Genomic DNA, 26910 nt, shown 5'->3' on the forward strand with positions numbered 1-26910 from the left:
AGTGTTCAGGTAAGGAGGACAGAGCAAAAACCGCGAGTGGTTGTTTAGAAGAGGACATTTGGGAAGACCTGAATTGGGACTTCCCAAGTATAGGGACATGTGAGTAAGGCTATGGCTCAGCTGGTACCGCGTGGACACATAAAGCTCTTTTCAGTGTCGACATAAGAACAAAGCTCGTTCCTTCGGCCTCAGAGTTGCAGGCTTCCCCTCGCTCCCTGGTCCTGCAGGGTCCCAAGCCCGGGTTGGGCGGGGGAGGGGTTCCCTGCCAGCCAGGGAGGCTTTGGGAAGAAGGGGTCTGGGTAGTGGGGGGTCGCAGCCCTAGATGAACACGAGGCTGTGGACCTCCGGACAGGAACAGTCCGGGAGCTGCCCGAGCCTCTCCCAGGTCCCTCGGCACCGGGGGTGGCCGGCCGCTCGCCACAGCAACAGCTGGTTCCTGCAAGAGATGGGGTGGGCTCGCTGGCACAGGAACCTCCAGGCTCCAGGGACCTGTGCCTGTGTGGCCCCTTGCTTCATGCAAAAAATACTTTAAGTCATAGTTTACATCAGCATTGTATAAAGATGCATATACTCCAAGCTGGATTCATTATCATCATGACTGTTACAGCTTTTTTTCTTGTAACTTTAAATTTTAAACATTGGAAATTTTCATGGGCCCTGAAAGTGGGCAGGCACTGGCCCTTGTGTCTGTTGCGTCTGATGGGGCACGGCGCTGAGTGGCCAAGTGCGCACCCCAAAGGCCATGCGGGCCCAACCAGGCTCAGTTCTCAGGGTCTGGTGAGGTGGCAAACCAGGAACGTCGCTTAGCCGCCCTGCACCCCTCTTCCTCCTGCTGGGAGGCAACGCGGTGGAGTCCTCGAGAACACAGGCCCTGGAATCAAGGCAGGTCATGTCCCAGCTCCTAGGAGCCCCTGCGATCCTTTCAATGGCCAGCAGAGGTATCTCCGCCTCTCTGGAACGCTGGGAGACTCTGTGCGATGCTGTGCACAGAGAAAATAAAAACAAGCACAGCGTAACAACTGACCACATCAGCTACAAGAGGGAAAGGTCTAACGCCACAAGGCAGCCACAGGGGCAAACTTTGCCAACCTCAGAGACAGCAAAAGAAGCCAATTCCAAAAGGCACACCCTGCATCATTCCATGCATGTAAAGTTTGGAGGGAAAAAGCAAAATTAAACTCTAGTGTTTAGGGATCCAAGTAAAGCTATTAAGAGAACTGTACAACGGATTGGTATGAAAGGGCCATGGTCTTCTTTATGGGGAGGGAGGGGCCGTGGTGGGGAGGGGCCAGGGGCTGGCCTGGTTCTCTTCCTTGCCTGGGTGTGTCTCCATTGCAAACATTTGTTAACCTATCCATATATGTTTTAGCCAATTCTCTGTAGGTATAATTTAAATCTTTGAAAAATGCAACATCATGACGATAATAACAAACACTACTTAAGCTCTTGTTAAGTGCTGGGCACTGTTCTAAGCTTCTGAGCACGGTGCCTGGCACACACGGGACTTCACCAATGACAGCGTTTAAAGTTACCGTTACTAGTGCCATCCTCATTCTATGATGTGGAGCTAATGTTTCTTGTCTCAAAAGGGCTTGAGAGGCCTGAAGGATATAAAGCACCTACCTGGTGCCCAGCACACCATAGGTGCGTGACCATGGCAGGTGTTCCTCCTGCTTGCCTCAAACTCAGAGACCTTTCTAAGGCTAACTAAACCCTCCTAAAATCCCCAAATGACAAGCTAATCCCTCCTGGGCCCGTGCCCTTTGCACGCCCGCCCTCAGCTGCCCTCGGAAAGAATCCAGCTGACGGCTCGTCTCTGTCCTCACTTTGATCCCCCGCCTCTGCCAGTCCTGCCTGGTGAGCTCATGCCCCAGTCAGCCCTTCCGCCACCTGTTGTGAGCCTGGGTGTGGTGGGAGCGGGGAGGGATGGCTCTCCCTGGCACAGCCCTGGCTCTGCTTTCCATTCTCACCCCCTCCCTGATGGAGCCAGGGGTTCCCGCCACCCTCATCTCAGCCTCACCAAAGTGCCATGTCCCTTATCCTAAAATATTTACATCCAAAGGAGAAATCTGGGATTAATTAGAGTTTTAGGGCTAGAAAGGCTTATCTAAAGATAGGAGGATAAACCAAGGCTCTAAGAACTGAGCATCTAGCCCAAGGAATGAATCTCTAATGGTAGAACCTCAGGTTTAAGTGGGAGAGAGATTGAACAGGGGCGGGCAGAGAGGGCCTCTCTAGAGTGTGATGATATTGTTTGCCATTTATTTACTGAGCACCTACTATGTGCCAAGTTCTTCACATCCATTATGTCTCATTTTCACAAGGTATGTATTATGATATCCAATTTTTGTTAGACATCACAAGAACAGTTTCCGCTATTAAGCATCTATGAGGGGCCAGGTGCTGTGCAAAGGGCATGGGATCCTTCCCACAACTCGAGTGATGGGGACTGTCAAGGTCAGGTGGAGGGCTGGCCCAGAGTCACACAGCTAGGAGGGGTTAGAGGTGGGGTTTGAACCTGGGTCTGTGAGGTCCCAATGCCTCTTGTTCATGTACATCTGTCTATAACATCCCGTTTGTCACTGGCACTCCCTGCTCTAGGTTTGCCGTGAGCAGGGCGCTCAAAATTAAAAGGAAAGAAACTAACATTCTTTAAGATGGGAGGAGAACTCCCTGGACAGACAGACCCCAGAGGGTGCTTTCACTCCTACCATGTAATAACCTCTGCACTGGGAAAGCACAGTCAGTGGAAACAGTCTAGACTAGGGTTTAGACTTGGCTCAGGGATCTGAAGAATGTAGGTTCAAATCCCATTGCTGCCACTTGCCAGGTGTACGATCTTGGGCATATCTTTGCAGCTTAGTCTCCTCATCTCAAAGGGAGGATCCATATCGGGTTCTTGGAATGTTTCAAGGGCATACTGTGTGTTCATGTGTCCTTACCTCCTTCCACGCTCCCCGCCGCTCACGCCACAATGGCCTCGCACTCCCACCGCCGGACCTTTGCACTTGCTGTTCCCTCTGCCTGGAACACCTTCCCCCAGGAATCCACATGGCTGCTCTCTCATTCCCTTCAGATCTCTTCCAATAGTACTGTCCTACTGTCACCTTCCTTAAAAGATAGTGACCGCCAGAACTCCCCCTCGTTGTGCTTTGTTTCTCTAACATTTATGTCTCATCTGACAAGTTACAAATGTATTTGCCTAATGTCTGTCTCTTCACAGCAGACTGTTGTTTCCATAAAAGAAGGGACCACATCTGCTTTGTTCACTGCATCTCCTCAGTGCCCAAAACATTGCCTGGCACATGCTCAATAATAAGGATTCAACAAATATTTATTGAATGAATGAATGAGTGAATGAATATGTGGATGGATGGATGGATGGATGAATATAAAGATCTTAGAAAAATGCTCGGCACATAGTGAGCACTCAAAACATATTAGCTGCTATTATAATTATATGCTAAGTGCTTTCTGAGATACCTGCCCTGGGGGGGCAGGCTAGGGGGCTGTCATAAGCCATATCTAGGTCAAATCCTGCTGTGTGACCGTGACTGAAGCACAATGCCTCTCTGAGCCTTGCTTTCCCCATCTATAAAATGAGAGTAACCAGACTTGGCTTTTAAAGGAATTCTGAGGATGCAACAATAACGCCAACTCCCTTTTCTGGAGCAATGCTAAGTCCTTGGCTTGCCCAATCTGGCTTATCCTTCCCCATTGTCCCATGGGGAGTTCCTCTTATTATCTGCATTTTCAGATGAGGACATTGAGGTTCGGAGAGGAGATGAGATTTGCCCTGGGTCACATGGCTGGAAGTGACAGGGGGTGCTCCTCCTCAGACACTGAGACCAGGACCTTTCTGGGCCTCGCTCTGCCCAGGGAGCAGCATCTCACTCCTGCGGCACCGCCATCTCTCAAGCAGCAGAGACGACCCGGGCTCTGCAAGTCACGCTTCCCACGCCCCAGTCCCACTGCTCACCCTCTGGCCCCGCCGCCATCCCCATAGCAACGTTGGCTCCTGGCATCCCGGGCCGGCCACTCACACTTCACACAGACCACGTGGCCCTGGGTCAGGTACTTCGTCCACTGGGCATGGGCTGCCCTCACCTGCCGGCAGCTCCCCGGAATGGGCCCCAGCCGGAACTGGACGCAGTACCTGCAGCCGCACAGGGAGACACCACCCCAAGCACCTGTGAGCATCTATGGCGCACCTACTGGGTGCTCAGCCCTATGCAGGCCCTGGCGGATGCAACTTCTCCCTGATACAGGAAACTCTGAGGCAACCCAATCTGCAAAAACAGGCTGCATCCAACAAGAGGCTTAGCCCCTGCTCTTTTACATTAACCCCACAGAGGGCTTCCATGTGTCAGGGCCTCTTCCAAGCACTGCACCCAAGACTGTTTGGTTCTCACCTGTCTCCCCACTGGAATGTCAGCCCCACAAAGGCAGGAATTTCTGTCTGGTCTGTTTACTGAGGTATCCAACTCCTAGAACAGTTCTGGCTCAATAAAAATGTGCTGAATGACTCATTTGATCCAATGGAATAGGGAAATCCTGCAGGGTGGGTGTTGGCCCTGTTTACAGATCAGGAAACTGAGGATCAGAGAGTTAATTTGCCTACGGTCACACAGCTAATAAGTGCTATAAACCCCAAAAGCCTAAATTGACATTCCTAAGGACTCCACTGGAGTTTACAAAAGATTCTATTTTATAGAAGAGATTCTCAATGAGAATTATTTAAAAAGGAAAGTTCCCACTCTGGGGTATTTGAAGAGTCAATTTGCCAAAATTTTACGTCTACCCAACTTTTCTACAAATGGCAGTAAATGGCTCCCCCTGCTGGAGGAGATGCAGCTTTACAAGGACTCAGGGGTGACAGCGTGGGGCTCAAGTTCCCTGGTGGCTGCAGCCTCCAGGAGGCCTAAAAAGTAGACAGTTTCCTCCTAGGACAGCCCAAAAGTTGTCCCCAGCCCCTTCATCTGAGCTGCCCTTAGAACTCCTCAGGAACCTGTCCCCTACCAGAAACCTGTGATAAGTAAGTGAAACTTGCATCTTCTCAATTCACTTTCTCTTCCCTTTTTGTAGTTTATTTAGGAAACTCTTGCCCTCACCCTATTTGGTCTTGGAGGGGCAATCAATCAGAGTGGCTGGTCCTGGCTGCCCACACCTGCCACTAGCCTGGGCACATGATTAAAGCTGACCAATCAGAGATCCTGCCCTCCCAGCCACAGTGATTGGTTCAAGGGTGGGCCAGGCATCCAAGTAGGACCAATTAAACTCTCCTCCAGAAATAACACACTAAGACCGGCAGGAAGGCCTCCTTCCCCGGGCATCGCTAAGCTGGGAGGATGTGAGGCTTCTGGTTCCCACGCTGGCCGCTGCAGGGAGCACGGCTGCTTGAGCATGAAGCCAACATATAGGTGGGGGGAAGGGGGGAGGAGAATAAATATGAGTGAATCCTGCCATTATTTGACTTGACTCCAGCCATGCTTGAAGTGACATTATTTCAAAACTTCCTTTCCAGTTATACTCATATAAAGCAATATTTCATTTCACCAGAGCCAGTTGGAGCAAAGTTTCTGTCACCAGCAATGAAACAAACCCTAATATAGCTCCTACTCCACCTCCATTGCCATTGCTTTTGTTCAGCCCTTATTCTTTCCATTGATATTTATCGAGTACCTGCCACGTGCCAGGCAGTGCCCTGGAAACCTGACCTCGTCACCGCCTTCCCAACACACTGGTCTGCCTCTGGTCCTCGCAATTCATGCTTCACAAGGTGCAGGGCCACCACCCGGGTCCGAACCACCTTCATCTCTCGCCTGGATCATTGCAGTAGCCTCCCCACTGGTCTCCTGATTCCCCCTTGCCTCTCTCTCCAAATATCACTCAAAGGGACCCCGCGAAAACTCCAGTGAGACCATGTTACTCCTCTGCTCAAAACCTCCATGACTCCCAGCTCTCGTGAGACAGTTGTCCGGCTTCTCACCACAGGCTGTGGGCCCCATGAGATCTGACCACACCCCTTCCATATATGTCTGACCTTATCTCCTGCATTCTCACTCTCCCTGCACTCGAGCCACACTGGTCTTGCTGAGCCTTGAACACACCAGGCATGCCCTGCCCCAGGACCTTTGCACTTCCTGGTCCCTTTCTCAACATGCTCTGACCTCAGGAAGCCTCCCCCAGATCTCAGTTCAAATATCGCCTCAGTGAGGATGTCGCTGGCACCCCCGCCCTCTCCCCTGCTTTATTTCTCTCCATAGCACTAAGCACCAGTGACATGCTCTTTGTTGATTGTGTGTCCCCTCCAACTAGACTGTTGACTCTGTGAGGACCAGTATTTCTGTCCTTTTTATTCCTTGCTGTTGCCCCAAGGCCTATCACAGTGCCTTTCGTATACTGGGCACTCAATAAACGAGTGAGTGAATGAATGGATGGATGGATGGGTGAATTTGAATGGAGACCAGTTATTAAGGACTTCAAAATTATGTTAATGAGCTTACAAATGTATCAGGACAAAAAGTGGGGAGATATTGAAGCTGCCAAAGTAAGAGAAAGACATGATGAAACTTTTCTTTCGAGGAAAATGTTCACCAATTTTAGTTTGACTTCAGGCTCATTAGCTTCTACTTACCCCACTGTCTCCTGCCCCTTGGGGACACCGCGCCTTCTCCGCTCTTTCCCATAGCTGCCTGTGGTTATCAGAGCAGGGACTGTGGGCCAAGGACAAAAGAGAGTTAGGTAGCTCAGCAACCCCCAGGCTGTGACACCACAGGAAGCTGGGTTAGGTCCTCCTGGCCTCCGAGTTTATATGGCAAGACCATGGGATCCTGGAATGGTCCCCACTAGCAACTTTTATAAGATGCCAAAGGCAGGAGGACCATATTTACCTCTGAGACGCAGGGCCTGGCACGGTGGGTCTCACAGGTTTTTCAAATGAATGATTTTTATAAATAGATGAGTAAAACAGTGGATAAAAGAGTTAATAACTGAGTGGATGGATGGATAGCTAAAAGGGAGAAAGAAAGAATGGAGGGTGATGGGTAAGTAAACAAGAAGACAGGAGGACAGAAAAAAAAGAAGAGACAGATGATGAATTGAAAGAGGGCAGATGGAGAGAAAACAGGTGGATGGACAGACGAATTAATAAAAAAGGGATCGGTAAATGAATGCGTGGGAAGATGTAAGGATGGAAGAAAGGAGGTACAGAGGAATGGGTAGATAAGTGAATTAATTATTGTGTTGAGGCAACTTCCAAGTCTCTTCCTTCCTAGAGCAGATTAAAAATAAAACACACATATACACACAGAGAAAGGTTGGTGATTCCTTAGGGGAAAAAAGTCCAGAGGAGTCCCTACTCCTCCCCATTCCCTGAGTGATGGAGGCAAGTCAAAGCTTTGGAGTTGGACTAATGCTCATGGCCTAGAAGAGGGCCACGCTGGGACATCCCAGGACCCTTTCCCTGTGGCTGCCACAGCGACCGGGCTTGGTCTTTGCAGTTTCCCTTCCCTCCTCTCTTTTAACATCCATGGCATTTCTTTTTGTGCAGCCTACAGCAGTGAGGAGAGCCCCAGAGAAGCCCGGGTTCTAGCCCCAGCGCTGCCTCTTAGAGCTGCGTGATCTTGGTCAAGTTACTGCACGTCTCTGAGTGCCAGTCTTCTCATAAGCAAAACAGGGATAACACCAGTACCTATATCATGGAACTATTGTCAGACTTAAATACGATGATTTATCGTGAGCCACATATCTTGGGCAAGTTTTGTGTCTCTCTGAGCATTGGTTTCCCCTTCTAAAAAATGGAAGTAGTATCACTGGCCTCACAGAGTTAAGGAACGTGGCCAAATGCTTGGCACATAGTAGGGAGGCAGTCAGGAAGGTCTTCCTGGGAAACTGACATCTGGGCTGGAAATGATGGGCCAGGGAAGGTTTGATGCAGGTGGTGGGGGAAAGGGAGAAGGATTTCAGGCCCAAGAAAGGACATTGCTACTCTCAGCACCCCATCGCCACCACCCCAGTCCAGCCACCATCACCTCTGAGCCCGACTACTGCAGGCACCTCTTTCCGATCTCCCTGCTGCCTTCTGATCCACTGTCCCCATGACGATCAGAATGATCCTTTAAAACGTGGGCAGGGGGAGGTAAGAGATGAGGTCACAGAAGGTGAGAGCCAGAACACATAGAGCTTATGGACCATATGAAGCAGCTGGGTTTCACCCTGAGGGTACTGGGTAGCTATTGGAGAATTGAACGCAGGAGGGAGACACCGTGGAAAGCTTTATGGTGCAGTTGTAGAATGACCTTCTTTCCCCAGCAGCCTTCAGCATGGGGAGAGATCAGAAGGGGACCGTTGAGCCCTACTGCCTGCTCTCCTACGCCTTCAGGAAAACCACTGCACTCTGTTGGTCAATTTCTTCAGCTGCAAAACTGCTATCACGTACTTTTCTGTAGGTGCATAAAAACCTTTTGTTCAGGTGTGTAATGTGGCCAACACCTGTCGTTTTGCCTGCCCTGCATCATTCAACCCAATTTTCCTTTGGAGAACACCCCTCCCCTACTCTCACTCAAATGGGACCAACCTCCCTCCCAGCTTCAAAGGGAGCACATGCCCAGGCTTGGCCAATCAGCATATTCCATTGCTCTGGACATATTGATAAGTTCAGCAGCAGACTCAGGTCAAGCTAATGAGATATCATCCAGGACATTTGTTGAAACTATGAGAAAGAGACCTTTTCTTCTAGCAGCTAGGTTGGATGGATGGAAGCCTGGAGCTATCAAAGACCATTCCCAGTTGGCCTGCGAATGAGGCCAGGCCAGAGGAAAACAACTGAGAGGTGGAGAGAGAGTCCTGGCCACATTGCTTGAGCCCCTGGATCCAGCCACACCGGAATGCAGCCACTGGAGTTTTAGTTACATGAGCCACACATTTTTGCACAAGTCAGTTTAAGTTGGATTATGTGCATGCAAAGCCATGACTCATTTACACTGGGAGGTGGAGCAGAGAGAAGACAAGATGTCTGGAGAACGTCAGAGAGTCTTTCCTCATTCACAACATCGGGAGAGGAAATCGGGGCTGAAGGAGGGCAGAGTCCCACCTCAAACGCAGACCCCCCACAGAATTGACAGTCGCCCCGGTGGCCGCCCCAACTCACACAAGGACTGTTGGCACTGCATTCCTTGGTGGCTCCGGTACTCCACGCAGCCAGCTCGCTCTTCCAGGTGGGGGCAGGGAGCACCCCCATTCCTTGGCTCCTGCAGGACATGCCTCCTGCGTACACGGTAGGAGACCTGACAGGGTTTGGCACAGCGACTCCAGCCACTCCACTCCGCCACGATGCAGGAGACGGCTGGAAGAGAAGGCAGCATCTCCAGGAGCAACGTGTATGGATTCGGGCTGGCCAGTGGGCAGATCTTCTCCACCTTCCCCAATAGCCGGACCCTCAAAAACACCAGGACTCTTGCAACCCTGAGTCCATGCCCTCCCCGAAAGTTTCTTTACGAGCATCACTGACACATCTACCCGCATCCCACGCTTTATCCTCCACCCTCCTTCTGGCGATCATTTAGGCCTTTCCTGTCACTCATTCCTTCAATAAACATTTCCTAAGCACTGAGGACAATTGATTTCACCTCTCTGTGCCTCCATTTCTTCCTTTGTCAAATAGGAATAAGAATAGGATGCACCTGATAGTGTGGCTTTGAGGGTTCAATCAGATTTGACATAGGAAGAATATGCTTGTGGCACATAGTAGGTGCCCAGTAAGTAGAGCCATTCCTCTGCAGCAACCACATGAACCACAGCTACACCACCAACAGCACAGAGTGGAAAGAAGCCTCTAACAGAAGCTATTTCTGGTGTGACATTCTCACATACTGTTTTAACAGCTACAAAACAGAGCTACATGGCATTTAAGAATTCACCCAGGTATTATATACAACATACATAGTTGATCCTCATTATTTACAGATTCTGTGTTTATGAATTTGCCTATTTGCTAAAATTTATTTGTAATCCCCAAATCAATCCTTGAGACGCTTTGCTGTCATTCACACACAGCAAAAATTTCCAGTCGCCCAAAGTGCACGTCCACGGCCCAAGACCAGTTCTGCCTAGTATGGAGACGGCAGATGGGTAGTGCAATGCAGAGCAAGAGGCTCCACTTCCGGGGCCAGCTGGATGGGGATTGTATCCCAGTTCACACACACATACACATACATACACACACGTACACACCGTCATGCACACATGAGGTGGCTCCTACTGTCAAAATTAACTCACTCATTCCCAAATATTTATCGAGCAACTACTGTGAGCCAGGAGACGCAGTGGTGAACAAGACAGATCAGTCCTCATGAAAAACACTTCCCAGCTATGAGCTAGGACATGAAAATGTGAGAAAAAGTACATCCTTGAACTGAGGGAATGAGGTCATTGTTATGCAAGCACAGTGTTGCTTCTGGCACCTCAGGAAGTCACATACCCCTTGGACAGATCTCCACTGGTAGCAGAGTTGAAATGTTCAGAGGAAGGAAGGAGGGAGGGAGGGAGGGAGGGAGGAAATCAAGCCTGACAACCTACCAATCATGATTGCTTTCATCATTCACCTAATAATGACATCCATTTTGTCCCTGGTGCTGGGCCAGGCAAATCACGTGCTCGACCTCACGTAATCGTCACAACCACCTCAGGAGACTGTGCTCCCGGATCCTCTTTGCGCTGTGCCCTCTGGGAAGCCTGTGATTCACAGAGGCTCCTTGACCCGCAGGTGCCAGTTGATTTCAGCACATGGGGGGCCCTGGCAGGGAGGAGAGTGTGACCCAGGCATTTGTTGCCCTGACCCCTTAACTCCACCTCAGTCCTAGTGACTGAGGGGCGACCCTCAGCCATGAATCCTGCTCTCACCAAGCTCCAATAACACCTTTTCCTCCTGTACCCCGTTGTGAATAGAGCCCTCATCAAATTCTCTTCCATTTAACTCTTCTGGGTGTACCATCTGTCACTTGCCAGGACCCCAGCTCCTCTATGTATGTGTACTATTGCCAAGTCATCGCACAGGAAGGCAAGTGGAGCTTGGGGGGCAGAATGTCTGAGTTGAGCCAAGGTGTTGGAGTCAGACAAACCTGGATTTAAACGACAGGCTCACAGGAGTGGTGCAGTGACAAATGCGAAGCACCGAGAGGGCTGTAAATGCTCAGTACAACAGCGGTCTTTATGCATTTAACAACTATTTAGGGCGTACTGTGTGCCAAGCACCAGACTGAGTGTCGGGAACACAGATGAGCAAAGCAGAAAATGCCCCTGCCCTGGAGGAGCTGACATTCTGCAGGAGAAACAGGCAATAGACAATACAACCTATGATGGAATTTTAACTAGCAACCCAGGCTCTGAGAAAAAACAACGCAGAGTAAGAACAGCAGGGGTTGGGTGCTGAGACACTGTTTTAGATGAAAGGGTCAAGGGAGGCCTCCAAGACAAAGAACATTTGAGGGGGTGAGGGAGGGAGCTGTGCAGGTACCTGGGGCGGGGGGGAGTGTTCCAGGCAGAATAAACAGGCAGTGCAAAGGCCCTGGGGCAGGGTCAAGGTTGGATGCTGGTGGGGCAGTGAGGAAGCCAGTGTGGCTGGCTCAGAACAAGCAGCAGAGAAAGTGGTAGGAGGTGATGTCAGAGAAGGAGAAGGCAGGGACAGCATACCAGGCTTTGATGATTATTATATGGACCAAAGGGGAGCACCGAAGTTCCACCCTGATTCCCTACCCTGCCCTGCCTGTCAGGCAGGTGAGAGATTTTGCAGAAAATTAGGCAGATGCTACCCTGCACATATTCTTTTCATGTTGCCGGCACCTGTGAAGTCGCCAAGCAGCATGTGTATGTGACATCCCCAGGGAACTGTCTAGGGTTGTAACCTCCGTACATTCATGTGGTTATTCATATCTTGTTGGCCTCCTCCACTCGTGTCCGTGCCACGGAGGCAAGGTCCTTGTTCCCTGCTGAATCCCAGCACCAAGCACAATACCTGCCACGTGAGTAAGTGAATACTGAATGAGCAAATCTTCCCTTACGCACAACAAAGGAAATATGACCACAAGTTGACATTGCTAAGAGATACCACCAGATGGCGGTGTTTCTCAAAACAAAAGCCATCCCACCTTTTTCTACAAAGAGGAGAAATTCTAGCTTATCAGTGCAGCTAAAAAAGAGGAGAGAGAAGAGGTGGCAGGTTTAAAGGTTGTTTGTTCAGCCCTAGAGACCCAGATAACATCGTGCCAGCTGAGCTTGCTGGAGCCAGACCGAATTTCTCATAGTCCCCTCGGATCTCTCCGCTGCGCTCTGACAAGCCCAAGCACACCAGGAAATGCCTGCCTAGACCATCCAAACCTCACCTTCTTCTCTGAACCTCATTTCCCAGCCCCCTGACCATCCATCCCCCTCACTGCCTACCAGAAGGACTTTTCTGGAATGCAATTCTGACCTGTCACCTGAAATCCTGGCGTGCTTCTCATATCCTATTGAAGTGATTCACAGGGTTTTTTTTTTGTTGTTGTTTTTGTTTTTTGTTTTTTTTGATAGTGGATTATAACCCAAGCCTAGTGGCTAAAAATCTAAGTTGTTCCCAAAACACACCCTCAGTCCCTCACAACTTCCTCCTCCTATTTAATGTCTCTCTCAGCACCTTCTACTTCCAGTTCCCAGAAACGCACGGCCTCCCACAGCTTAGTGGTGGGCAGCTGTCATTTCCACCCTCCCAGTCTCCTGCCCTCCTTCTTCTGATAACACTGCCTCAGTCTTCTTTGGAGGAACCAACCCTCCCCACACTCAGTCCACATGATTTGGATAGAATGACCTCACCCTCATTCCTGAGATGGGGCTTGTGACTCAAAAATGGTCAATTGGCATATTCTTTCTCCTGGGCTAAGTGATTGTCTGGATCATAAACGAGCATGTTGTAGCTCCAACAAATGGGGAAAGGGATGCTCTCATTCCACTAGGGACACCAGTTCAGAGCTACTAGGTACTACCTTCGCCAACATTTGGTGACAGCAGGCCTGAGAACAAAGGTAACCTGAGCAGAGCTGAAAGGTGGAAAGAGATAGAGCCCTGACAATATTCTTAGAGCCCCTGGATCCAGCCATGCCTTAAGCCCAGATCCATGCACTGGTTTTTAGTTTCCCAAGCCAATCAATTCCCTTGCCAACCTAAGTCAGTATGAGTCATGTCACAACCCCAAGAGAAGTGACTAGTGCAATGAATGTAGTAAGTGCACATAAGTAGGGGCATTGATGCTTACAGGGCTGAAGTGAGAATTAAAGAATTTAAAATACATGAAGACAATCAGTAGGGAATTTGAAAAATGTGAAGCAATGGTGTCCATCCTGTAAGGCCTTACTAGTCACTCCAGCTCCACCCTCTCCTGGCCTCCACCCCTCCTTCACTGATCATTTCCAAGCCTCATCTTGCTATCTTGCTCTGACTAAAATTCTTGCACAGCTACCCTGTCTCCCCAAAATAAACTGTGAGCTTGAGGCGGATCAGAGCCCCATCTTTTCAGCCTCCATGGCTTCTAGCTGAGCTTGGCACACAGCAGGTAGCCAGCAGTGCGACTGACCTGAATGGGGGCAATGCCAAGGGCTCGTCTTCCACCTGCAGACTCAAGTTTTCCTCCCCCAAATGCTTAAATCCCTCCTCCTCATGAGCAACCGTATACTATTGTGATCTGGAGCAAGACTGCTGGGGTTTGAATCCCAGATCTGCTGTTTAATAGCTTGCAACTCCGAGCAGGTCACTACCTCTCTGTGCCTCTGTTCCTCATCTGTAAAATGGACATGAAAACATTATTCCATGGAATTGTTATGAGGCTTAAAGGAGGCAATGTATTTAAAGCACTTAAAAGAGTACCTCCCTGGCACTTGATAAGTACTCAGTAAATGTTAGGGTTTTTGTTTTGTTTTGTTTTTAAGTCATCCTCAATATCTCTTTCTACCACAATTACTGAAGTCTGTCAACGCTCTCCCCTAAATCACTCATGAAAAACACATGCTTCTCTCCATCTCTTGCCTCCCAGCTGGTCACCATGTCCCCTCCTTCCCTGCTCCTCTGGGAGGTAGAAAAGTGAGCTTCTCCCTGGTCGATTAGTAAGATGGATGGCTCCAGCCAGCCCAGACAAGGGGGGACAGATCCTAGGTCTACTGCCTTTTTGACACCTTCCCAAAGGAGCAAAACAAAGAGGGACTGCAAACTTTGCAGGTCTTGGGCCCACCAGCCCAAGCTCTTTATAAAACAGAAAAGGCTGGGGGAGCTGATAACATCGTGTGATTCTGTGGATGGGGGAGGGTCAGACTGTGGGAAAGCGTCACTGATCCCTCTGCCTGGTTCCCTTCCTGTCCCCCCGCCCCCCCACCCCCACCCCCCGCGCCGAGCCTGGGCTAAGGCGGGGGAGCCCCTGTGGGTACAGCCCCACACTCTGAAGGACGCCATGGCCCCGCATGCCCTCTCTGTACAGAAAACAGATGAACATAAAAGTGTTTCCAAGACAGTCCATCTGCAAGTTTATTCCGGGGGAGTCTCATGTACTCCGATGTGGGGAGATACCACACCCAGATTACTTCTTCTTCTCACTGCTGCCTGAATTTCCACCGTTAGCAGGGCGCTAGAAGACACAGGATCCAACGAGGTTCAAAACCTGCTGGATCACCTGGGCTGGCCAAAGCCCTTTCCTCTACAAGCCCCGCTTTTCTCATCTGCTGAACAGGGATGTTATTACATGCAGGACTCCCAGAGTGCTGTGAGAAAGTAATCAGGTTTGATAAAACACCAACCCAGTTCTTGGGCACAGAATTGGTAAGTGATTGATAAATGTTAGAGGTCCCTTCCATTTTGAGTTTTTAAAAAGTGCCTCCTCTTTTCAATGTAAATTCCTGAAAGACTACTGATGTCTCGGGATAGAAGGGTCCAATCGCCGTGTCCCCCCAGCCCCCGCCACCCCCCCGCACCCGACAAAGGACAGTTTAGTCTTACCCACTTTACAACGGGACAGAATGTAGACTTTTGTCCCCAGTGTGAAAAACTTACTACTGAGATTTAAAGAAGACAATCCTCACTACTACTGACTAGACAAATCAGCCCCTGATTTCAGAGTCTGGTGGGTACCGCTCCGGCGGAGGGAGGCGTTACCTGCGTTCGGATCCGGCCCCTCCGCCCGCACTGGCCGCCCAAGGTTTAGTCTGTTCCTCGTCCCATCCCGTCCCCAGTGTCTCCGCCCCTGGTATCACCCAGCCCGTGCTTTTCGGCCCCTTTCGCGTTCCTCCACTCCAGGCCCTCTCCAGGCTTCAGCGGTTCCCTCGGCCTTCTCCACGCCCTCTCCCTTGGCCTCGTGAACCCCCTGCCCACAATGCCGAGCGTGCGCCCAGTCCTCCCTTGCGCCCCTCCCTGCCCCACGCCCTTCCCCCAGCTAGGACTGCCAGATAAAACACAGGACGCCCAGCTGGATTTGAATTTCGGAAAAATAATAACTTTTAATAGAAGTATGGCTCGCACAATATATAGGACGTACTTGTACTAAAAAACATATTGGTTGTTTATCTGAAATTCAAGTTTAACTGGGCATCCTGCATATTTATTTGCTAAGTCTGGCACCCTACCCCAACCCAAGTGCCCTCTCCTCCCTCGCAACCCTCCATGCCTCCCACGCGCCCCGTGTCCTTCGTCTCACCCGGGTGCCTGGCTGGCGGGCTTCTTCCACGAGCCCCCACCGTCGCGCCGACTCAAAGTCCCGGGCACAGTCCTTTCGCCCCTCCCGAGCAACTCTCCAAGCGTCCCTCTGCATTTCGCCCCAGGAGACTCACGCGCCCTGATCCACGCCCCGCGCATCCTTCGGTCGTCCACGGCATTCCCAAACCCCCGCTCCCCAAAGCGCCGAGCGCTCCGCCCGCACATCGTGCTCCCAGGAGCGCACCTGGGCAGGCCCGCGCGTAGTCGGCGCAGCAGTCCCGCACCGCCCTGCACGCCTGGTCGCAGAAGCAGCGCGGAGGCCCCGGGGCAGCGCAGGTCGGGTCACGGCCGGGGCAGCAGAGACCCAGCGCGGAGCAGCCCTGCCCAGGCCAGAGTGCGCCCAGCGGCCCCCGCGCCCGGGATACCGCGGCCACCGCGGCCAAGGAGAGTGCCAGGGGCAGGACCCGCGCGGCTCCGTGCGGGGCCATCGCCCGGCTGGAGCTGGGAACCCGACGCCCACAGGGGCCGACCCCAGCGGCCCGCCCCGTATTGGGGCGGAGGCTCCCCGCTCGACCCCTCCCCTACCTGCCACGGAACTGGTATCCACCTTCATTCCTCCCGTCCAAACGTTGCACAGCTAGTAGAGGTGAAGTATCAAGATAATGGTGATAATAAGCACAGCAACTTTGCAGGGTTCCCCCAGATTCCAGGGAAATGGAGGCGACACAGAAGTTCATCAAAGCAATATATAATAGTATAAAACAATCGTTTATTGATATAGCAATCATAGTAATAGTCACTATACCGTAAATGTATTTTTAAAAAACGCTTACTCGAGGAGATGTTTTTATTAATTTCAGAGAGAGGAAGGGCAGGGATGGAGAGAGAGAGAGACTGATGTGAGAGAGATGGGTTGCCTACCCTAGGCGCCCCAACCGAGGACGAAACCCGCAGCGTAGGTATGTGCCCTGACCAGAATCGAACTGGCAACCCCTGGTGCACGGGACTATGCTCCAACTGACCACTCGGCCGGGGCACTACACCCATAATTATAATAGCAATAATACCAATCATAGGTGCCACTATTATTAAAATAGTGATAATAGTCATAATAATTGCCAGGTAAGGACCCTGGCAGCCAAGCTGTGTACCAGGCTCAAGTATTAGCCAAACCTGAGTTCCTTGTACCTTTTTTTTTTTTTCTATTCCTACCATCTTGACTGCCATTTCCGGAATATTTCTCTTCAAATTGACTTATTTTTAAAATTTAAAGTGATTTATTATTTGTTACAAACTTGCATCACACAAGAGAATGAGAAGACAAGACACAGTCTGGGAGAAAGTAGTTGTAAAAGACACATCTGATAATGAATTGTTATTCAAACTATACAAAGAACTCTTAAAACTCAATAAGAAAACCAGCACTCCAATATAAAAATGGTCCAAACACCTAACCAGACACCTCACCAAAGAAGATACACAAATGGCAAATAAGCATAAGAAGAGATGCTCCACATCACACATCATCGGGGAAATGCAAATTAAGATAATGACATACCACTACTCGTGTGTTAGAACTGCCAAAATCTACAATACTGACACCACCAAATGCTGCCAAGGAGGTGGAGCAACAGGAGCTCCCATACATTGCTGGTAGAAATGCAAAATGATACAGCTCCTTTGGAGGGCAGTTTGGAAGGCTAAATAAACTACGATACCATCCAGCTATCGTGCTTCTTGATACTTACCCAAAGGAGTTGAAAACTTATGTCTGTACAAAAACCTGCACGTGATGTTTATAGCAGCTTTATTCATAGTTGCCAAAGCTTGAAAGCAACCAAGATGCCCCTAAGTGAGTGGATAAACTGTGGTGCATCTAGACAATGGCCGGCATGCCATTCAGCACTAAAGAGAAATGTGCTATCAAGCCATGAAAACACATGGAAGAATCTTCAGTGAATATGAGGAAGTGAAAGAATCCAATCTGAGAAGGCTACACGCTGTACAATTCCAAATATAAGACATTCTGGAAAAGGCAAAATCATGGAGAGCAGTGGTTTCCAGGGATTAAGGGGGAAGAAGGGATGAATAGCTGGACCTCAGAAGGTTTTTAGTGCAGTGAGACTACTCTGTGTGGTATTCTGATGATGCACATGTGTGATTATACATTGTCCGAACCCACAGAATGTACCACACTGGAGTGAACCTTAATGAAAACCATAGACTTTGAGTGAGGATGTGTCCATGCAGGTTCATTGGCTATAACAAACGTTCCACTCTGGTGGGGGCGGGGCGGGAACAGGCAGCGGGTGTATGGGAATTCTCTCTACTTTCTCCTCAATTTTACTGCGAATCTAAAACTGTCTAAAAAATGAAGTCTATTTTAAAAAAGAATAAAAAGAAAAGACATCACTACTATCAATGCAAAGCTGGTATTATTTTCTTCATAAGTAAAAGGAGAAGGAAGGAAAGGTAGGAAGACAGAAGGAATAGAGGGGGTCTGGCAGAAGTAAAGCCTTCTTGTGTGTGGTTGGTAGGGCAATAATATGGGTGTAATAATTTATAGTTTTAATTTGAACATTTCACCTAAAATGTCATATGGTGTGCTTGAGTGTGATATTGTTATGTTCCATAATTACATGCTTACGATTTTGTAATAAAAGAATTTGTAATTTTTTAAAAAGGGCGTTATTTGTGCTGCGCCCTGAATAAATTTCATTTACCAATGTTTTAACTACCAAGAAAGAGATAAGAAGAAAGGAAAGAAAGGTGGATATAAAAGGAGAGAGAGAGAGAGAGAGAGAGAAGGGCTCTGTTGATGTAAGCTCAAGTGGGTGCAGGCAGCCACTCCTGACCATGACACGTCCCTGAAAAGTCCCCATGAAAATGCCCAGGAGCCTCCTGTATTTTCCAGCCTCCTTTATCTGGTTTCTCTGTTATTTCAGGTTTGAAGCCTCCAAGTAACTGGTGACCCAGTTCCCAGAAAAATCTCCCTTGCTGTCCTTTTGTAAGGGCCCTGGGGACTATGGGGTTTTTGGCCGATGCCACAATTGTGGGCACAAAGAGAAGCTTATTCTCCTCTCAGCAGGGGGGCGGGCATAGGATGCAGAGCTGTCCAGCTGAGCTTGAGCACCCCTCTCTGCACGAGTCTGGGCTGCAGGGTGCTATGCTCTGGGCGTGGGCAGGAGCGTGCTGGTCAGTCTCCCTTCACTGTTCCCATGTGTCTCTGTTATCGCTGCATAAAAAACCACCCCAGAGCTTAGAGGTTTAAACAGCAATTTATTATTATCCTTCATAGTCCTGTGGGTGGACTGGGCTCAGCTGGAGGCTGTTGCTTAGGGGGTCTGTCATGCAGTTGCACTCAAAAAGCAGCTGAGGCCGAAGTCATCTCAAGGCTTCATTGGGTTGGAAGTCCAAAGTGGCTTTTTCACTCACCTGTCAGCTGCCCCAGCTGAGATGGCTGGAGCAACCAGGGACTCGTTGGCCATCTTTTTCTCTCCATATAGTCCTTCTGCACAGCTAGCTTGGGCTTCCTCACATGATGGCAGTCTCAGAGTAATCAAACATCTTCAGTGGCAGCTGGCTTATCCCAGCGCAGCATTCCAAAGGTCAAGGTGAAAGCTGCAGGGTTTCTTGGGACCTAGCTCAGAAGCCAGTCGTGTCACTTCTGCTGCTACATTACATTGGTCACACTGAGCCAGCCCAGAATGAAGGTGGGAGGGGCTACTCAAGGGTGTGGCGCATTGATGGGCCAGCCACCACAATGCTGCGTGCCTTTCAACATTTCCTTCTCTTTCTTCTACCCTACTGGCCACTCTGTAGCCTCCCTGAGCCTTCCTCATCTTCTGGCTTCAACTTCATCAAATGCCTCAGAACTCAGAGCTAGGTCTCTTCTCCCTCTGACTGATCTTGGCCATTCTAAATACCTATATGCTGACAACTCTCAAATTTACATCTCCAGCTCCGACCTCTCCTCTGAAGCCCAGACTCCAGTCTCCAACTGCCTACTCAACACCTCTGCTTGGATGTCTCACATAGACCCCAGCACTAGCAGCTCTAAAACCAGCCCCCACCCCCTGCTCCCACGCACCTCCCAAAAGAACATACCCAAATAGCTAATAATTGCACATAAAAGGATACTTAATATCATTAGTCATTAGAAAAATACAGGTTAAAATCACAATGAGATACCACTACACATACATTAGAGTGTCTAAAATTAGAAAGACTGATGACTACACGTGTTGGCAAGAATATGGAGCAACAGGAATTCTCGTGCTGTTGAGGGGGGTGCAAAATATGGTAAACCACTTTAGAAGATGGTTTTGGTAGTTAAACATGTACCTACCACATGACATGACCCAGCCACTCCATGCCTAGACATTTCCCCAAGAGAAACTAAAGCATTTGTCCCCCAGAGACTGAGGCACGCAAATGTTCAGAATAGCTTTATTTCCAATCACCAGAAACTAGAGACAACCTAAAAAGTCCATCAATAGATGAATGGATAAACAAACTGCGGTACATCCCTACAAAGGGATACTACTCAGCAATAAAAAGGAACAAAGTATTGATACCTAAGACATGGGAGGATCTCAAAATCATTATGCTAAGTCAAAGAAGCCAGCGCCCACCACCCAAAAAATGATTGCATACTGTATAATACCATTTAGATGCATTATAGAAAACGGGAACTAATTTATAGCCACAGAAGTCAGTCAGTGGTGGAGAAGTGGGGGGAGGGGGAATTGCCAAGGGACTCAGGGTTGGATGATGGATTTGGGGGGTGTGGGTATGTTCACTATCTTCATTGTGGTGAAGGTTTCGTGAGCGTGTACATACATCAAAACTAATCTAATTAGACACTTTAAATATGCCCCAATGGTGTACTTCAATTGTACCTCAATAAAGTTGGAAAAAATGAATCAAAAGAGAAACAACAAAGAACAACAACAACAACAAAGATACATTGGAAGAATACACACCAAACTCTTAACAACAGTTACCTTCAGGGAGTTGAAAGCGGGGCAAGAACTATCACCTGTTACCTTCCAGCAGCTTTCTAGTTTAAATCATTTACAAGCATATATTACTTTCAAGTTTAAGAGAAAGAGCAAGGCATTTTTTTGCCCCTGAGCTTCTGCCTAGCCCGCAGGCATCTGTCGCATGCCCCCAAGCAGACCAGGTCGTTCTGCCAAACAAAGATACCTCCTGGATTTGAGCCCAGGGTTCTTGGGGGCAAATTCCCATCCGGAGACAATGGCAACTGTGCTCCCTCAGAACAGGGACTTTATTTACACCTTATATCTACATTCCGGGCTGGGGCCCACATGGGATGATTGCCCGGGAAGATAATGGAGTCATTAATCTCTGCCCAAGACGGGGCTCCCCTTGCCAACTTCCCATCTGGGTAATTAAACCAGTTGGCAGCCTCATATCAGTCTTGAGGGCGTCTGCAGGGCTGAGGAACAGGGCCGCTCTGGAAGCCACCCTTGGCTTCTCCAGAGGGGCAGTTTCCTGGGTGATGTTAGGACAAGCAAGCTGAGCCCCGACTGGGGTCCTCGGACTTGACTTGGCTAGGCCTAGGACTGAAGCACGTGTGGACCTCCTGGCACATCAGGATGCTGGGAAGAGCTGTCTGAGCTTCTGCCTTGTGCGGTCGCCCACGTGCTCACTCCTGTTTTTCCTAACCTCACTCCAAACGTTGGTTCCTTGAATGCCGCAGAAATTGGCTACCCCTCAGCTTGTCCACCTCCACCCGCCCCATGAGTTTCCTTCCTTCCTCGATAACAACCCCAAGATATTTCAGGGGAGCACCACCTCTCCCTGGCCCCAGATCCAGAATATAAATTTTTTTTTGCCTAATTCAGCGGAAGGTGGTGCCCTCTCACTTGTTATATGAGCACCTACGTGAGGAAATGTTAAGTAGCTGCAACTCGTTCCTTGTGGGGTTTGAAGATCTCACTTGAACTTAAACTTTTTGGTGTTAAGAGTTAACTTAGCAATGTGCAGCTTCTTTTTTAAAATGTTTATTAGTTTTTAATATTTATGTATTTACTATTCCTATCTCTCCCACCACTCCCCTTTGGCAACCATCAGCTGGTTCTTTATACCTATGGATCTGTTTTTGTTATGTTGATTCATGTGTTGTTGTTTTTTTTTTTAATTCCACATGCAAGTGAGGTCAAATGGTATTTGTCTTTCTCTGACTTATTTCACTCAATACAATACTCTCTAGGTCCATCCATGTTGTCACAAATGGCAAGATTTCATTCTTTTTTATGCTGAATTATGTTCCATTGTATTTGTGTACCATGCCTTCTTTATCTGTCCATCTATTGATGGGCATCTAGGTCGCTTCCTTTACTTGCCTATTACTAGTAACACTGAAAGATAAATCTTGATTGGGCTTAACCTTCACTTCTCAGAGCATAGTCCAGCAGCAGCATACCCTGGGAGCTTGTTGGAGATGCAGGATCTCAGACCTCACCCAGCTTACTGAACCAGAATCTCCATTTTAAGGAGATCTCTGGTTATTTGAACACACTAGTTCTCAAACTTGGCTGGACATTCAAATCCCCTAGAAAGAGTTTTTCCTCACACCAACACTTGGATTCCTCTGCTGAGGCTCTGAATCAATGGATCTGGAGTATGATCTGGACAACAGCATTATTATTATTTTTTTTACAGTATAACATACATTTAGTAAAGTGCACTAACTTTAGATGGATATCTTAGTATTTTTTACACATGTGTACACCCATGTAACCAGCAGCCAGATAATGACAAAGACCATTCCTAGCACCCCAGAAAGTTCCCTCTTGTCCCTTCAAGGTAGGGTGATAAACCATCTCATTCTGTCCAGGAAATGAGGGTTTTCCAGGACATGGGACTTTCAGTGCGAAAACCGAGGAAGGACTGGGCAAACTCAGACTCGTTGGTCACACTGCTTCAAGGTCTACACTCCCTCCCACCTCCAGGTAACCCCTATTCTGATTTTTATCTAGTGCTAACTCTAAGAGTAATTTTAAGATGACCCTGATGTGCATCCAGGGTCGACTCCACTGGGCATCAGCATCCCCAGGAGGCCTCGTGAAAACTAGGGGTGAGGCTCAGCCCTAGGCTTTCTAATTCGGTAGGGCTGGGGTGGAGCCCCCAAATTTGCATTTCTAACAAGGTTCCCAGGCGATGCTAGTCCTGCTGGTCCACGGACTTCACTCTGAGAACTGCAGGTCTAAGCCAATCACGGTAATTCTCCCCTTGCCAAAGACTGGCTTAGACCTGAGCACGTGATGCACTTATGGCCAATTAGACGTAAGGAGAAGACCCCTGGGAGCCGCCGAGGCAGCCTTTCCGAAGGGTGTGTGAAAACGGTACCTCAGGATTGTGCATATCAGCACCCCTGGATGGGGACCGAGGAAGGGGGCTCCTGGGAGGATTTTCTCACCGATAGAGTGATGCGTGGGAGGGGGTGCTCTCCTCGTCCTTTGAAAGTTCAGTCGTGTCTGGGTGTGGCCCCTGGAGTGAGGCAACAAGCCTGAGGACTAAACACCCACCACCCAGGAGAGAACCCGAGTCCTTGCAGAAGTTGAACTGCTGAATGACCCCAACCCTCGCCCCTATATTTGGCTTCTTTCTCTCTTACTTGTGTTCAAAAGAATGTGATGCCCTGCTCTCCGAAGTGTGGTCCAGCAACCAGCGGCCCCCGCAAAGGGACACAATTCCGGAGCCGGGGCAGCACAGTGCCTCACCCGGCAGAGGGCACTGTTCCCGGAGGACTTGGGGGTAAGAGAGTTTTAGGGAGACTTAGAAGAGGCCACACGAAACAGGTTGGCTCGCAGGCCCTGTCTTCTGGGGTAAGGTAAGCTAGCTAACGCTGAGGTGGAGCGCTGTGACTGGTGTTATGTTAGGTCTCCTTGGCAGGAAAGTGTTTCCAGTAAGCATAGGATGATTTAGGGTTAGACTTGTGACAAAGGCGGCCTCTTTGTGAGTCTTGTTATAAGAATTAACTTGATCACTAAAAATACAGAATCTCAGGCCCCACTGGGGACCTGCTGAAGCAAGATCTGCACGTTAACGAGGTACCCACCGGAAGGGCGGAGGAGCAGAGCTCTAACCTAGACAGCAGTGCATAGGCCTTGGATTTTCTGGGCTTTTCTGTGGGCCGCCTCCCCCATCTAATAGCTGCGTGAAATCATGTTATTGTTGATAATCGTGTGGAAAGATGCCACAGACACCTCATACAGAAGCCTTCTGGTCAGGTTCCCCTTGCATCTTATTGGTCAGAAGTAGGTCACATGCCGCAATGCAAAGGATGCTGGGAAGGTGAGTGGCTTCCTCTGCCTGTGTCAGGGGAGTCAGGCTCTGCCATCAAGGATACGCATTGGGTGGCAGCCTGCAGCGTCCACCACAGATAAACACTATTCATGACCTTTTTCAGAGTTGGGACAAGACCCAGAGGCATACAGTCGCTTGCCTAAGGCCACAGAATTAGAAAGTACTCGCCACTTTGTAGCAAACTGGTAAATTGTTATAAATGAGGGTGGCTGAATCCGTTAGTGCCCAAGCTGGGCCTCAAACCCAGATCCCCCGACGACCAAGAGAGTGATTTTGCCACTTCCTCGAGCTGCCTTGCTCTTGCCCTTGGTGTGCATTTCTGTCTTAAATAACATTTTGTTTGTTTTTGGTTTTTTTTTTAAGGACAGAGCAAACTCAGTGAGCAAAGGGATATCTGTGTGACTTCTTGTGTGGCTAGCCCCAGTCAGGGAGAAAAGATAGGATGCCTGATAAAACTGGAATTTTCTTAGCTGCTTTTGGACACTGCCCAAACCCAGAGTACATAAGACACCCTTGGACACACAGGAAACTGTTATTTTTCACCATTTCCTGCCAAATGTCCAGCTGGCTCCACTGGTAAATGATAGAGTTTGGGTGGAGCCGGTTCCGGACCCTCTCTGCCTGGTTAACTTTCCAGCTCAATTTCCTTCCCAGCAGAAAGGGTCTGGGAATTGGGGTTATAGACTAGCAGAATTCCTCCTAGTCCGAAGTCACAGCCTTTTTGTAACCTCATCTCAGAAGTGACATTCCATCACTTTTGCCATAGTCTATTCGTTAGAATCAAATCACACTCAGGAGGGAATTAGAAAAGGATGTGAATACCCAGAGGCGAGGATTGTTGGGAATGAATGTAGACGCTGCCTAGCATGCCACATTTTGCACCCTGAGTTAAGAACTCCAAAATCCATTTTATAATAAAAACAAACACCATTATTAAGTGTTTATGTGCCAGGCATTGTGCTAAGAGGTTTACATACTTTTTTGCCTACAGTCCTTACAACAACCAAATGAAGTAGATGCAATTAGCATTATCCCGTTTTTCTATGACAAAATAGGCACAGAGAGGCTAAGTAACTTGTCCAAAGTCACCCAGCTATTGGCACAGGACTTGAGAATTACAAATCAATTTCTTTTATCCTCCCAACACTGTGAGGTAGAGATCATAAGTTACATTTTTACACATAAGAAAGCTAAAATTTAGAAATAAAAATGATAGACATTATTGTGTGCATACTTGCTACATACTAGCCATCTTTTTAGTGATTTACATTCATCATTTCACTTTACACTCCTGCTAAACCACCAGGCGCTGCTATTTAGAGATTCAGGATGAAAAAAAATCATTTAAATAATCCAGTGCTCCTATATGGATGGTTCCTTTTTCTCTTAATTTTTTTTTTAATTTTTGATTTTAGAGAGGGGCAGGGGAGAGAGAAAGAGAGGGAGAGAAACATCAGTATGAGAGAGAAATATCAATCGGTTGCCTTCTATACGTGCCCTAACCAGGACAGGACCTGCAACCCAGGCATGTGCCCTAATCTGGAATAAACCGGCGACCTTTCATTTTGCAAGACGGCGCCCAACCAACTGGGCCACACCAGCAAGGGTGGTTTTACTTTAACATCTTCTATGGGTTAGGCACATCTCGCTCAGGATCTGTTTTCTACTGCATCAAGAGAGTTTTTACAAGCTTAGCATCATGTAGGATTTGGCATCAGATAACATTTATTGCTTGGACAAATAATATCAGGCTGAGCCCTTTTCACTGACTTCAGCTGAGGTCCACCAACTGGCCAGCTTTTTCAGTAATAATCAGCAAATTAGGAGATTTTTCACTTGGGAGAACTTTCTGGATTCAAAAAAAAAAAAAAAAAAAAGCCCTAGTGGCAGCACCCATGGTTAAATTAAATTAAATAAGCATTTAAATTAAACTAAATCACTCTCCTATTTTGCTACTATGTTTGGTGGGTATTACGTGTTTGTCCGTCGGACAAATCTTTTCTGAGCATCTTTACTGAGCTTTCATGCCAGATGTTTTCCATACTTAAATCTTTGCAGCCAGCCAGTGAGACATCTTTGAGTTCCATTTTACAGGTAAGAAAACTGAGGCAAGGAAAGATTACATAATTTTCTAAGATCACACAGCTGGGATGTGATTGATGCCAGGATGGGATGCCAATCCAGGGGAGTTTGTATATGGGGCGGGGGTGGGAGAGGTGGGGGACTGAGTCTGACGCATACAAACATCTTTTCCCTTCTTAGCCACACTCTGGCTCCCACAGCATTGCCTGGGGCTTTTCCTAGCTGGACAATCTGAATAAAGAGTTGTTTTGTATCTTAATATTAGTTCTGTTTTCTTTTCTAAATTTTACATATTTTTCATAACAGCCATATATTATTTTTATGTTCTGAAACATTGAATATTTTTATGTCCTTCCTGACTGGCTGTAAGAATCATTTTTTAAAAGATAATATAAAAAGGTTTATTTATTTATTTCAAATTTTCCCTGGAAACCACTTTGTCTTCAAATGGAAGCTTTTTTGAAAACGATATAGTCTAAGGATAAGTCCATCTCGTGCAAAAGGACCTTGGACCAGATATCAGGAGAAACCCACTATGTATTCTTGGACAAGTCAAGCTCTCTCTCTGGGACTCCGTTTCCTAAATCCATAAAATGGGGCTAAGGTAGGGGAAAAATTAATTTCCAACAGCTCCTGTGTCTCTTGCAGATGATGGCTAAAAATTATCAAATACACCTTAAGCCATGAAACAGGAGATACAAATACTTTTCCTCCTAAAGGTAAACTCGTAAGAGTGAAAACCAGAGGGACTAGCTCTAAGACGAGTTATGTGAGTGGAATTCTTTT

At 48.4% G+C, this 26910-nt stretch overlaps 1 protein-coding gene across 1 annotated transcript; it reads right to left on the minus strand.

Annotated features, from left to right (window-relative positions):
• Nucleotides 1–318: 318 nt before the first annotated feature.
• LOC129070431 (somatomedin-B and thrombospondin type-1 domain-containing protein-like) lies at nucleotides 319–16193 on the minus strand. The gene is made up of 5 exons (XM_054573378.1): nucleotides 15950–16193; nucleotides 9152–9346; nucleotides 6638–6716; nucleotides 3980–4156; nucleotides 319–436 (listed from the first exon to the last, which is right to left on the minus strand). The coding sequence occupies exons 1-5, from the start codon at nucleotides 16191–16193 to the stop codon at nucleotides 319–321; spliced, it is 813 nt and encodes a 270-aa protein (XP_054429353.1).
• Between the last annotated feature and the right edge of the window lie 10717 nt (nucleotides 16194–26910).

Source organism: Pteronotus mesoamericanus, unplaced genomic scaffold (genome assembly GCF_021234165.1).
Source record: "Pteronotus mesoamericanus isolate MK-2021 breed Mesoamerican mustached bat unplaced genomic scaffold, CSHL_Meso_final contig_25, whole genome shotgun sequence".
NCBI classification, from domain to species: domain Eukaryota; kingdom Metazoa; phylum Chordata; class Mammalia; order Chiroptera; family Mormoopidae; genus Pteronotus; species Pteronotus mesoamericanus.

Coding starts and splice junctions, on each gene's coding strand:
- LOC129070431 (XM_054573378.1), bottom strand. CDS start 16,193: ATGGCCCCGCACGGAGCCGCGCGGGTCCTGCCCCTGGCACTCTCCTTG. Junction 6,717..9,151: donor GCAGTGCCAACAGTCCTTGT/GTGAGTTGGGGC, acceptor CTTGGCCCACAG/TCCCTGCTCTGATAACCACA. Junction 437..3,979: donor GATGGCGGCGGGGCCAGAGG/GTGAGCAGTGGG, acceptor CATCTCTTGCAG/GAACCAGCTGTTGCTGTGGC.